The sequence below is a fragment of the Calidris pugnax genome, unplaced genomic scaffold, assembly GCF_001431845.1.
Source record: "Calidris pugnax isolate Ruff unplaced genomic scaffold, ASM143184v1 scaffold220, whole genome shotgun sequence".
Lineage (NCBI taxonomy): Eukaryota > Metazoa > Chordata > Aves > Charadriiformes > Scolopacidae > Calidris > Calidris pugnax.
The window spans coordinates 1,678,282-1,690,810 of record NW_015090963.1 but is presented as its reverse complement, the minus strand read 5'-3'; the positions used below and the strand labels follow the sequence as shown (position 1 = coordinate 1,690,810).

Below are 12,529 nucleotides of genomic sequence, written 5' to 3'. Positions count from 1 at the left end.
TGGATGTGCTTCTGTATATTCCCTGGTATCCAGTGACAGGATGCATGGGAACGGTTCAAAGCTGCACTAGGGGAGGTTTACCCTGGTAATCAGGAAGCATTTCTTTACTGAGATGGTGGTCACACACTGGTATGAGTTTCCTAGAGAGGTGGCCGATGCCCCAAGCTTGTTAGTGTTTAAGAGTAACAGTAACATGCTTTCACTTGGTCATCTCTGGAGTGGTCAGGCAGTTGGACTAGATGACTGTTGTAGGTCCCTTTGTACTGAAATAGTCTATTCCATTCTATTCTATTCTATTCTATTCTATTCTATTCTATTCTATTCTATTCTATTATCAATTTGATATACAAAAGAACTGCTAAGAAAGGACATGTTGTCCGTTAACGACATCAGCACTGCTAGTCTTTAAATATCTTAAAATGCAGTCTTTATTGGGGCATCAAGAGAGGAGAGAAATGCTGGGAGGTCGAGGCTTCAGGCTGGGAAGTAACCTCCTGTCCTGTGTCCACAGAAATAATCTAATCCTCAGGTCTGCACAGCGTCTGGAAAGTGCTGCTGCTCAGAAGCTAAATGTAATTGATGCATCAGCATGTCTGCATTAACATAAAAGTATATTGTGAAAATAATTTCAGACCAGAACTAAGCATGCAGTTTGGAGAAACTTGTGCAATGACACAAAGTCTTCTATCGAGGTTCGAGGTGGACAGTCTCGGGGTGCGCAGACTGATGATAAAGAAAATTGGGCAGCCAGGAGGAGAAGTCCCACCAAGGCAGTTTCAGGTTATAGCCACGCACAGCACCAAGAGACCTGCAAGCAAAGGGGGACCTCTTTCTCTACATATGCTGTTGATACCCGTTGCATGGGCTGCAATGCCCCATTCTGTTTTCCTGCCAATGCATCCAGAGTCATCACAGAATCACAGAATGTTCATGGTCCCAGCAGGGAGCAGTGGACAGCCTGGAAGGAAGACTCACAGGCACTTTCTGGACTCTGTTCTTTGGGTAAAACCTCTGGAAAGTGAACTTTCCATGTAGACTCACCATTGAACTCTGTCAGTTTCTGAAGATCTTCCCCAAGCTCTGCAGTGACTGTCAGTGCCTGCTTCACCTTCAGGTTTGTTTCACTGCAACAAATAACACCAGAGAAAAACATGAACTGAAAGTCACAGCTGAACTGAAAGCTGTCCCTGAAAGTCACTTCTGTTCCTGAGGACAGTCTTCTTCCTTAGACATCTGATGGACCATGCCATCACGTGCCTTTTTTCACCTGGCCAAAGGGTGCAGTTGTCTCTTTCAGCTGCAAAGATAGGCAGTCCAGAGGAATGTGGCACGTGGTAACACGGTGAGGGTGAGGTGGCTCTGTCTTCTTATTTTCCCCACAAAGTGCAAGACCAGGTATCTCAGCTCCCTGAGCATCTCACAGTCTACCCTGCCACTCACACCATACTGAGTCCTAAGCTGTGTGAGCATATAGGAGAGCTCTGGATCATCTCCCACAGTACTCTGGTCCCGAAGGGTTAGCTAGCTGGGGAGTTTGAAAGGCAATGCCAAAGAAACACTGCATTTGTTCAGGGCCTCCTGAAAGTGTTCCCTGGTACTTGTGTGTACAAGAATGAGCTATTTTTTCAGCAGAAATCAGATGGGGAAAGTCCAGCGGGCTGTCTGTTGAGTCTTGGGAGAGACACAATTTGTTGATCTCTCTGGTCTTGCTTGGTCCTTCAAGCTGATGTTAACCCCAGGCAACGAAGAACAGGTGATGCAAATTGAGTCATAAAGATGAGGTCAGTTCCAGTTTATTTCAATTAATACAAATTAGTTGCAGCCCTCTGACTTGTGTCCAGTTGTGCCCTGGAGTGAGCAACATTAGGAGACCTTTGCAGGGTGCATGCATTAATATTATGGTCCAAAGGAGATTACTGGAGCTATTCATTGTGAATATCTCATCCAGATAATCTGGCTAAGAGGAAAGACTAAGGGAGACGCAAGAAACAGAAAGCTTCTGCCAGTGGCCTGTGATATGGCAGGAACACATTTCTAACTAACTTTCAGCGCTAGAAGAACTGTCACTAAAAATAAAAGGTAAAGTCTCTTTCTCATATGACATTTGCACTGAAAGAGGCAAAAGTATCCGCCAGAAGATGTTCTTTTCAAGACACCTACCCAAAGTTGATTCTGCCAATTAGGGAACTCTAGCTACCAAAGCTATGGCAGGTAAGCTCGCAGGACCCAGGGTCACCAGAGAAGACCTGGCCGCAGTGAGTGTGCCCAAGGGCCAGGCTCACTTACCCGTCCAGTTCAGCCGTCTCGATGTACGTCAGGCTGTGCGGCTCACTGCTCGACAGCAACAGGAGATCGGCCTGAACACAGACAGACAGACAGACAGACAGACTTGGCGTGAGTTCAGGCAGTCAGAGGGCAGGACACTGCAGTGCCACTTGTGGTTTCTGCACACTGCAGGTCTCTGAGGCAGTTATCGTCACTACTGACTGATTTGCATGTTACCGATAAGAGTAATTACAGGGACAAACTGTGAGGGGGATGGGGAGAAGCTATACTCACCGTCACAAAGTTGTTGTTTTCTAGTTTTATTATATCCCCAACTTGGACATTCATCCATTTTTCGTCCTTTAACCTGCAAGAAGATTCCTGGTAAGTAGGCACATAAAGCAAACAGCGCTTGGGAAAGCAGGATATTCTGCTCTGTTCCTGAAGCCAGGCTGTAGTTGCTGTCAGGACTTAGGTTGTTGATAAGATGAATCAAGTGCCACTATGAGGCCTGATCGACACTGAGCTAAGGTATCACCACAATCCAAAAAAAAGCAGTTAACAGTTGTTGGGGCGTCATGTGCAGGGTTGAGACCAAGCCACACAATGGCAACACAGTCGCTGTGCACTGTCCTCCTGTCTGGACTGACTACTCCCTTCCTTCTCCTAAAGGGCCGCATTGTCTTTGAAAAAAACTCCCTACTTTGTATAACGGACTTCCCAAACACCTGGGAAAATTGCCAGTTGTGTCGATTTTCCTAAGTGCTATTACGGGCCAGAGCAACGGATCTGGTTCTGTGTGGGCCTGGCTGTCAGGAAGGTCCATGCAGGTGCTTTGGCTGTGCATGTGCCTAGCTAGGCCTCTGCCCGCCGTGGCCTTCACAGCACTAAGCAAGAAGTGCATGCAAACAGCCAGCAGAACCGCAAGCCCAAACATTACCAAGTCACAATAGCTGTATATGCAAAATCTAGGGCTGAGAAATACCAGGAGCTACATCAAAACAGGACTGGGTGTTCAGGCTTGAGCTCAGCTCAGCCTCGCTTGTTCCATGTCGGTGGGAGTTGGGCAGGACTCATGGTTCCCGGTTGTTGAGCAAAGGCAAAGTATTAGAAAATTTTTATTTCAATGCATGATTCCTAGACACAGTAACTGATACAAAGTAAACTAAGAAACTGGTTTACTTAGCAGAAAGCACAAAAAGTATGTTCCTTTTCTTCAGTTTCTAGTTATGTTTTTAACTGATCATCTGTTGGCGTTTACACAGCATACTGCTATCTATAGTACGGAAAAGAAAGCCACAAGAGACTTCACAGCTGTCTACAGCTGTGTCCTACACACAGTTGGACTCCCTGGAGCTGCAACTAAACAGCACATCTGTCTGCCACAAAAGCCAAAGCCTCTGCTATTTTTTGTTTGCAGGAAAGGACAGTGCTAGCAGGACCATGTCTAAAGCACTGAACTGAAACATTTGAGTATACCTAAGTCAGAAGTGCTACATGCATTCAAAGTATTACGTTGTGTATGGGGAAGCAATTCCTGCTTCTTAATTTAAAATAGTTCATTGATAATGCCTGGTTTTGCTTAATGCAGAAATAAATGCTGTGAACATAAATGGACCTTGCTTGTCATTTCTAGAGCAAGGAGTAAAATAATACAATACTCTCAAAGTATCACTTCTTTGACCATATATATATATATATACACACACATATATATATGTATGTCTCCAGGATCACAAAGAGTTTCCTTTTTGTCAGTACAGGGTCACAGCCATAATGGCTGCTCTGATTGTGGTACTGTATCTTGGGTTCATTAATCAGACACACAGAAATGCACGGTTAACTAATGGTGTGAAAAAGAATTCCATTTTAAATTGCTTAGCAATCTTTTGGAATCACACAGTAAAAAAAAAAAAAATTACAAGCAAAAGAAAAAGGACTTACATGCCATTGATCAGGACCTTGACTGGGCGGTTGTTGACATGTTTGTCGCTTTTGTGTCGATTCTGAAAATTAGATCATTACATTAAAAGGCATTTCCAGGAAACCAAGCACACAAGAGCTGTAGGCAGTTCATTAACATTTTAGGTTTTCACCCAACTGGCTGAATGGGTCAGGCAGATTAGAGCCACAACTAACTTGTATTTGAACCCATGTTTACACTAGTAACATAGGGCATAACTGGACTAGAAAAAGCAGCAAGCAACATGGGGCTTGCTTTTGGAGGAAAGAAGGAGGGTAGAGTCTTATATGTCACCTAGCACAGTCCTGACTCCACTGGTGTTGGTCCTGCCCGTCACAGGTTCGTCAACAGCAAAGAAATCCATTCTTCTGTTCTGATATGGAAATTGGCCACAGATCATCAAAGAATCAAATCATAGAATGGTTTTGGTTGAAAGAAACCTTAAAGATCATCTAGTTCCAACCACCTGCCATGGGAAGGGACACCTCCCACTAGACCAGGTGGGCATTGCGCCCTGGAAGACCACCTCATCACCTCTCACTTGCCCACTTGCAAAGCTGCACCCAGCAGCTAGATAGAGCATCAACATCATATTAACAATGAGAGAAAATGAGACAGTAAACTCAGCTCTAAAGTCACCCCACGGGTCAATGGAATATAGACCATTAGCTCTTACAGGAGCAGACTTCAGCCAAAGTTGGGCAAGTTTGAAAAATAACACACAGATTGTATGTTTACTTCCTTTTTTCCACCTATATTGCAGCTAGATGCCAGAAGATGAGTTCACCAAAGTGGAAGCCTAGGAACAGTCTTCTGTACATGCATCCAGGTTAATTTATCAGTGACTGTGCTTTCAGACAAGCTGAGCAGTTCCAGAGAAAGTCAATGGAGTCGCTGGGCCGCTCAGCAATTTGGAAATTCTAGCTCCTTTTTAGGTAATGAACTATGGATTTGGTGATCTAATCTCAAACTCCATCTTGGCCATGGACCAGTTCTCCAACTACCTGCCACTGGCTGTGTTTATTTTAAGCAGTTTGCTTCAGTCACTCCACTGAAGAATCATGAACAAACTCCAAGGTACAGGTCAGAAATACAGATCTTACAAAATCATCAATGGCATCCTTGACTCCCGACACAGCCAGCACCAGCACTAGGGGCACCACCGTTGTAAACCAGGCCAGCGAGGAAATCTGAGGAATCAGCTGTAGGAAGAAAAGATCAGAGTTAAGAAATTTCCTGCCAGTTCAGCAAAGGGATGGAAACAAAACACTCTTTTCTGCAGAAGCTATAGATAACATTTTTCCATGATACCTGAATACAGAATAAAGACAGAAATGCAACTCTATCACTTATACGGGACTACACAAAGGTGGGAGAGCCAGGGATACTTTGCTTACAAACCAAGCTGTAATTCAGATTATAAACATGGAGACATCAGGAAGTGCAGTGGTTTGCTCTTCCTTGCTGTTTGTAACATCAGTCATGCTAAGCCCCGGTGGATTTCTCTGGAGGCGCTGACATGGGCAAGGCTGCTTTGAGAGATTCAGAGTTATCTGAGCAAGGCCTGCTGTGCAGAGCCTTCAAATGCTTCTACGTTTTGTTTCAGTAACGCTTCAGATTTTGCTAAGTAAACTTCATATGAATAAACAGCACACTGCTCTTCTCAGGGCAGACCTTGCTCTTCCAAGATCAACAGAGATATTTTTGTTTCTCACATCTTTAACAGTGAGAAGATCCAAGAGTTAAAGGTGACCCTGCTATGTCTTCAGTGTTCCAGAGATGGATGTCCTACACCAGCATACTTCCTTCCTTCCTCTAGAGGAAGAGCACTAATGATGGAAGCAATGTGATATCAGCTTCACTGTGTCCATCAGATTGGATCTGGGCAGTGTTAACTCCATCAGCATTGTGAAGTTCATAGAATCATAGCGTGGGTTGGGTTGGAAGGGACCTTAAAGATCATCAAGTTCCAAACCCCCTGCCATGGGCAGGAGCATCTTCCACTAGACCAGGTTTCTCAAAGCCCCATCCAGCCTGGCCTTGAACAATTCCAAGGATGGGGTATCCACAACTTTCATAGGCAACCTGTTCCAGTGCCTCACCACCCTCGCAGTAAAGAATTTCTTCGTAAGATCTAATATAATCTCCCCTCTTCCAGTAAAAAAACATTGCCCCTCATCCTATTGCTACACTTCCTGACAAAGAGTCCCTCCCCATCTCTCCTGTAGCCCCCTTTAGGTACTGGAGGGAGCTATAAAATCTTCCCAGAGCTTTCTCTATTCCAGGCTGAATCCCAGCTGTCTCCATAGCAGAGGTGCTGCAGCTGCTAAAGGGTGGAAACTGCTCTTTGCTATTGCACCTTCTACTGCACCGTGACAAGCCAGATCCTACTGGCACCATGAAATCCAGCCAGGAGGAATGATGTTTAGGGGCAAGCACAGCCCAGCTCAGCTGCAGAGGCTGTGGAGACATGTAACTGCTACCTTCCCACCTAACTGGGAATAGGAGCATCCTACCGGGCTGTGCCAAAGGACTGGGGAGGCAGAGTCCCCACCGCCACACATCACATCCACCCCTGATGCAGGATTAATGCTTCCAGTACTACAGGGATGGAGTGAGTGGGTGGAAGAGGGGAAAAATTAAATGGGGGAATATGTAAATGTAAAAGCCTGGAAGCTGCCCTCTTTAGCCTACCTTGATGCAGGTATCAGAAAAAGCTCTATGCTCCTAGAAGGTGCAGCAAAAACCACGGTGGAATAATTCAAGGCAAATAGTTTGAAATAGTATGAATTTGATAGAAAAACAGCTAGAGTGCAGTACAAGAACACAGGAACAGTGCTGTCAGCTTAGCTGAAAAGGCACTTTCACTAGCTTCTTGGAAAATGTATGTGGGCTGAAATTTCCCAAATTTGTTCCCTGTAAATAAGCAAAGAAGATTGTATATAATTTGCTACAAGCTTAAAAGAATTTTGCCTATGTTTTTTGCAGCTGAAATTGAAAAAGAGCATTTGAAAAGGTAATTTTGCAAACTTGTGTGCACTGAAATGGTCACATTCAAAATAGCATGCTTGAAACACAGTCAAAATTATACCTTTTTTTTTTTTTGATAACATGTATTCCAGTATGACTCAGCAACAACAGAGTACACTGAATTCATCCATATCCTAGCAAAGTGCAAAGGGGCAGAAATCCTGATATCAATTCCTCAGGTGGGTTCAGCTTTCAGAGTAGCACGGCCAACAGCCATGGGCAAAGTGTTACCTGCTAGGAGCCATTACAAGCCACAGAATTCAATAGTGTTGCCAGTGTCTGACAAGCTCCTTATCAGCCACCCTCCTCACCCTGCTGAGCAGGGAGCACCAATATTCTGCTTTAGGCTCCAACCTTGAGCCTTCCTGAGGTTAACTCCTTCCTTCCCCAGGAAACAGTACAGGTTACAAATTTGTTCTTTTTCTTGCCCTCTGCTTTGAGACTGCCAATGGAATTTGCCATTAAATCCACGGATAAGAGACTGCTTCCTTTTGTACTACAAGAGGAATAAGTAATGCAAATCCAAGGACAGCCAGGAGCACTCAGATGTAGACACAAAGGGGTAGTAGGACGGGGAATGAAAAATGTACACAATTTGTTGAAACCTTTAATTACATTTTTTTCTTCATTTAGTTCAAATCCTCAAATCCAAAGGTAAGAGAGGAAATTGCTTTTTTTCCTGCCCTGCATTCTGTCTACTTTAAGGTTTTACTAAAATGCTAACTCATAACAGGGATATAGCTTGCACTTTATTACAAATATCACTACGTAGACCAGCTCTGATAACAGATAACACAATCTGCTAGAAACAGCACAGTGCATTCATACCTGCAAAATCAGCAAGAAAAGAAAGTAAGCGTTGGCTATTCGCTGAAACTGCTCAAACAGGTTGAGAGGCAGGAAAGTGAAGAAGTTGTATTTCGATGTTTTAATTGAATTGTTCTGTAGGGAAAAAAAAAAGGGAAAATAAATAGTATTGATAAAACAGGAAACAAAATTACAGCACAACCCATTTCAACCATGTTTTTACTTGCTTATATTTAGCAATAGTATTGTTTCCAACAGCAGCTCAAAAAACATTTCCTTTTCCCCCACATAGTCATGCCCAGCCCGGATAAACAGACAGAATTCCTCTTGGAATTGGTGAAAACATGATGCCCAGTTTATGCCAGTGCAACTGCAGGTAGATACAGGTACATGTAGTCACTCACAAAGAGACACACATCTTCCCTTTATTAGTCTCTCTACTTACACAATGCACAAATAGAGTTTAAAACTAACCAAGACACAACCAAGACATTTTGCTGGTAGTGTCTACAAAGGAGTGTTAGAAAATGCTTCCTTGGTTAATGATCAATAACTTGTCTGAGATTTGGAAGCACTGTTCGGCTGGACAACCGCACAGGAGTGATAGGTCCTCCCAGGAGCAGAACATGACATTACTATTTTCACCCGACTCAGCAGCCTCTCCTGGAGCAGTGGCTTGTTTCTATTCCACAAAGATCACTTGAATGTGGTCTAGTGCAAACAGCCACTAATATGAGAACCGGCCATTTCAGTAAGAGAGTTGCAGCTTTGTTCCCTATTTCCAGTTTCCTTTTCTGATTGCAGATGGCCCCTCCAGCCACAAGCAACATCTGCTCCTTGGTTTGTCTTCTTCAAACCAAAGAAAGAACCAAGCTTCAGATTACAGGACTGGGTATTTTCTTCCATGAAAAGCAGAGCTCTCTCGTCCGATTCTTGCCACCTGATAGACAGGCTCAATCCATCACACTGACCCCACCAGCTAGGGCTGCCCCTTCATTATTTAGGTGTGCTAGACTTTCTTCTTAAGTTTATCAAGCACTCATCCAGGTTTAGTCCTGGAAGCATGTATGTCATCTATTGCAGCACATCTAAAATTTCCCCCACAGATGTTCTCCAGAAGATGCCTATTAACCTCCTCCCAGGGAACTTAAGGTGTGACAGCACAAGGAGGCAGCTATTACATGGTGCACCTTCATTTACTAATAGATTTACTGGTTCAATGGAAGAGAAAATAGCGATGGTAGCATTGTAATAGCCTTTAGATATTGCTAAGCTAGCGGGAGCACTGGAACTACTAATTATGCATCACAGGCCACTTCCAATCCATGCATTAAGCCAGGATCCCAGCTTCTAAACTGACACACATCTTCACATTTCCACTATTAAATCAATTATTTAAGATCACCACAAGGTGTGTGTGGTAGAAGCTATTCCATGGCAGACAGTTACTGGATTTCTGGCTGCATGCGGACACAAAGTACAGCAACATTCTTCAGCACTAACTTCATGATATAACCCAATGAGTAAGTCTTTAAAAGAGCAGAGATGGAAATGCCAAATCCTCCCATTGATTTCACTCCAGCAAGAAAAGATGTTTATCAGTGATTGTCACGTAATCAATATTGCTTGTCTCCTGGCATCCTGTACCCATCCCTGGGTGTGGCTAATTCTGCCTGTGATCTAAACGTCATGACACATTGTTAAATTTAGCTTATTTCAAAATTCCTCATCATGGGATGTGTGCTGCATACAGGCTTCACAGACAGTGCTAAAACAGAAGCAATGGAATAGCAGCATTCTCAGCAAACCCAACACACAGAGAATTAAATTACTTGCTTGACAAGCCAGTGTCCACCAGACACAGACTCTGACAGACTTTTTAATAAAACCTGGATCTAACGATACTCCCTGCTCATTAATCTAAAGAAAAATATCATGGCCACTTACAAAAAAAAAAAAAAAAAAAAAAAAAAAAAAAAGTAAGACAGTGGCTGCAAGAAGAATTAAGGGGATTGACCTCTGTGCGTCAACATACTTCAGAGGGTTACATACAACATGGGAAAACCTACTCAGTAAACACTCACATAAAGTTTATAGAATGTGGCCTGAAAAAATCTCAGAGGCGGATAAGAAAAGAATGGGAGTGGTTTATTTCAATTCCTGCCTTCTATTTCTGTCCATTAATTACGTCAGGAAAACCACTGAATGAACCAGAGCTATTCATTTTGTTTCCTATTGCCATTAGGCATGGTAAAAACCCCAGGCATAACAGCTTCCAAATGTCTAACTGCAGGAATCTGGACATCCAATATCTTCTCCAGAGTATTTCAGGATCATGATATTGTTGGACACACACCATGTTTTGGGACATTGGGACACTGGAGACCTCAGGGTAAGGACAGGGTGTATCATAGTGTATCTTCTCATTATTCTAAAATCTGTAATTGAAACTAAGCACCAGAAAAAAAGAATTCCTCGTAATCACTGTGAAAATTTCTCATTCAACAAGTAACTTGTTCATGGCCCTGAGGGGCCAAGGAAATTTCAATATTAAATAATAAAAGAAACTGGGGAAAACTTCAGCCTTTCCAATTCAGAGCTCTGCGCTCCCACATCAAGGATACAGCTGAAGCTCTGTGTAAGATATCATTTATGTTTCCATGTAATACTCCAGGGCTGCGTGCTTTGACAGCTTGGGCTCTTGACTGACTGCAGAGGAATCTCAGTTGGCCTCTGCTCTTCATCTGATCCTGTTCCGTGCTGCTTAACACCATCACGCTCTGTTGGTCCTTTAGAGCTGTACCAGAACCTGACTCTGGGATGGGAGGGGTACTACAGGAACCTGCAGCACCGCAGTGTGTTAAACAGTCCAAGCACAGCCATCATTCTATAAAGCAATGCCTCTAATGCATCATCCTCCTTACCTCCCCCATGCTCTGCCTTCAGTCAGGGAGAATCCCATATGGGAAAAGTGATGGAGAGGAAATATCTTTGAAGCAGCAATTAAGAGGCCTTACAAGAGCTTCTGGTTCTCCTATAGATTTATAAAAATCAAACATCTAAGAAAAGCAGCTCTTTCGGCAGAGCACAGAGATGGGAATCGGGAGCTTTACGCTTATTCCCAGGTCTGCCCCAGACTTCTGGTTGACCATGGGCAGCCCCTGCGTCTGCCTGTGTCCTAAATGAACAGGCTGAAGCATGGATACCCACCATCAGCCTCAAGCTCTCCAGATGCAAAGCTTGACACGAGAGCAACGCTGTCTGTGGGTGAGGGATTATTCTCATCTGCTCTTTTCAGGGGCTAGATTCACACCTCCTGGAGGTGTGACTCCACCGAAATGCTGTCCCTAAGAATAGTGCTCATTGCGCCACAGTTACACAAGTCCAGATCTGGCAGATGAGCTGTTGCTTTGGGGGTGTTTTCAGAAGCCCGCCTGTGACGTCCGACCACAGGCAAACGCTCAGCAGATGGCTCCTACCTTTGTTCACTGAGCAAACGAATTATGTCCTCACCATAAAAGACACTGCTGCTTTTGTGGCCAGATTACAGGGACTAAAGGGTGGCATGTGGAAAAGGCATGGTATGGCAGGGTAGTGACCATTTGAGTATTCCACTGGCCCAGTGACATGCTAGTTTCTAGTAGCTGGACAACCTGGCTCAAAGCAAGTCCTAGCAAAACCTTGGCCGTCCCACCAGGAGGTGTTGTGCCATGACACATGGCAATTTCACAGGTACCTGGACAGCCCAAGGTACAGACCAATGAAGCTGCTGAGAAGCAGAAATGGCTTTCCTAGGTGCTTTGATAAATCCTTGCAAGGAGGTGGCAGGAGAACAATTCAATGGCACTTCATTTAACTGCAGCAAGCAATCTGAAAACACCCAGCTGCCATGTGCACATGGCTGTGACTGTGCTCAAGAGCATGTTTAATCGTCCCACCAGGAGGTGTTGTGCCATGACACCTGGCAATTTCACTGCTACTTGGACAGCCCAAGGTACAGACCAACAAAGCAGCTGAGAAGCAGAAATGGCTTTCCCAGGTGCTTTGATAAATCCTTGCAAGGAGGTGGCAGGAGAACAATTCAATGGCACTTCATTTAACTGCAGCAAGCAATCTGAAAACACCCAGCTGCCATGTGCACATGGCTGTGACTGTGCTCAAGAGCATGTTTAATAAACTCGTGTAACAGGGCAAGCGGTGCCATGAAGGCTTGCTTTGTCTTCATAGGTAATACAGAAAAGCCAGGCTAGATCAGTTTTAAGCCTACCAAGATCCCTGTCTTATGCCTGACGGTGGGCAGCAGCCCCAACTCAATAGAAGGTCGAGAAAGGCCAACAAGATGCTGATGGGGTTCATCTGGTCCTTGTAAAGATTTCATCCTGACTCCCAGAAGTAAAAGACTGGCCAAACACCAGAAATAAAAGGACTTACATCCAACCCACAGTCCTCTTTTTTTTTTTTTTT

General features: G+C 44.1%; 1 protein-coding gene across 3 annotated transcripts in view; it reads right to left on the bottom strand.

Annotated features, from left to right (window-relative positions):
* The window catches only part of LOC106894070 (phospholipid-transporting ATPase FetA-like), a 96,622-nt gene that overhangs the window by 40,000 nt on the left and 44,093 nt on the right, over positions 1-12,529 (bottom strand). For all 3 annotated transcript variants that reach the window (XM_014952534.1, XM_014952533.1, XM_014952535.1), the window contains 6 exons: positions 8,087-8,200; positions 5,332-5,430; positions 4,210-4,271; positions 2,560-2,632; positions 2,287-2,357; positions 1,042-1,124 (listed from right to left, as the gene is read on the bottom strand). In XM_014952534.1, the coding sequence (XP_014808020.1) occupies positions 1,042-1,124; positions 2,287-2,357; positions 2,560-2,632; positions 4,210-4,271; positions 5,332-5,430; positions 8,087-8,200 (502 nt within the window). The remainder of the gene's footprint in view (positions 1-1,041; positions 1,125-2,286; positions 2,358-2,559; positions 2,633-4,209; positions 4,272-5,331; positions 5,431-8,086; positions 8,201-12,529) is intronic.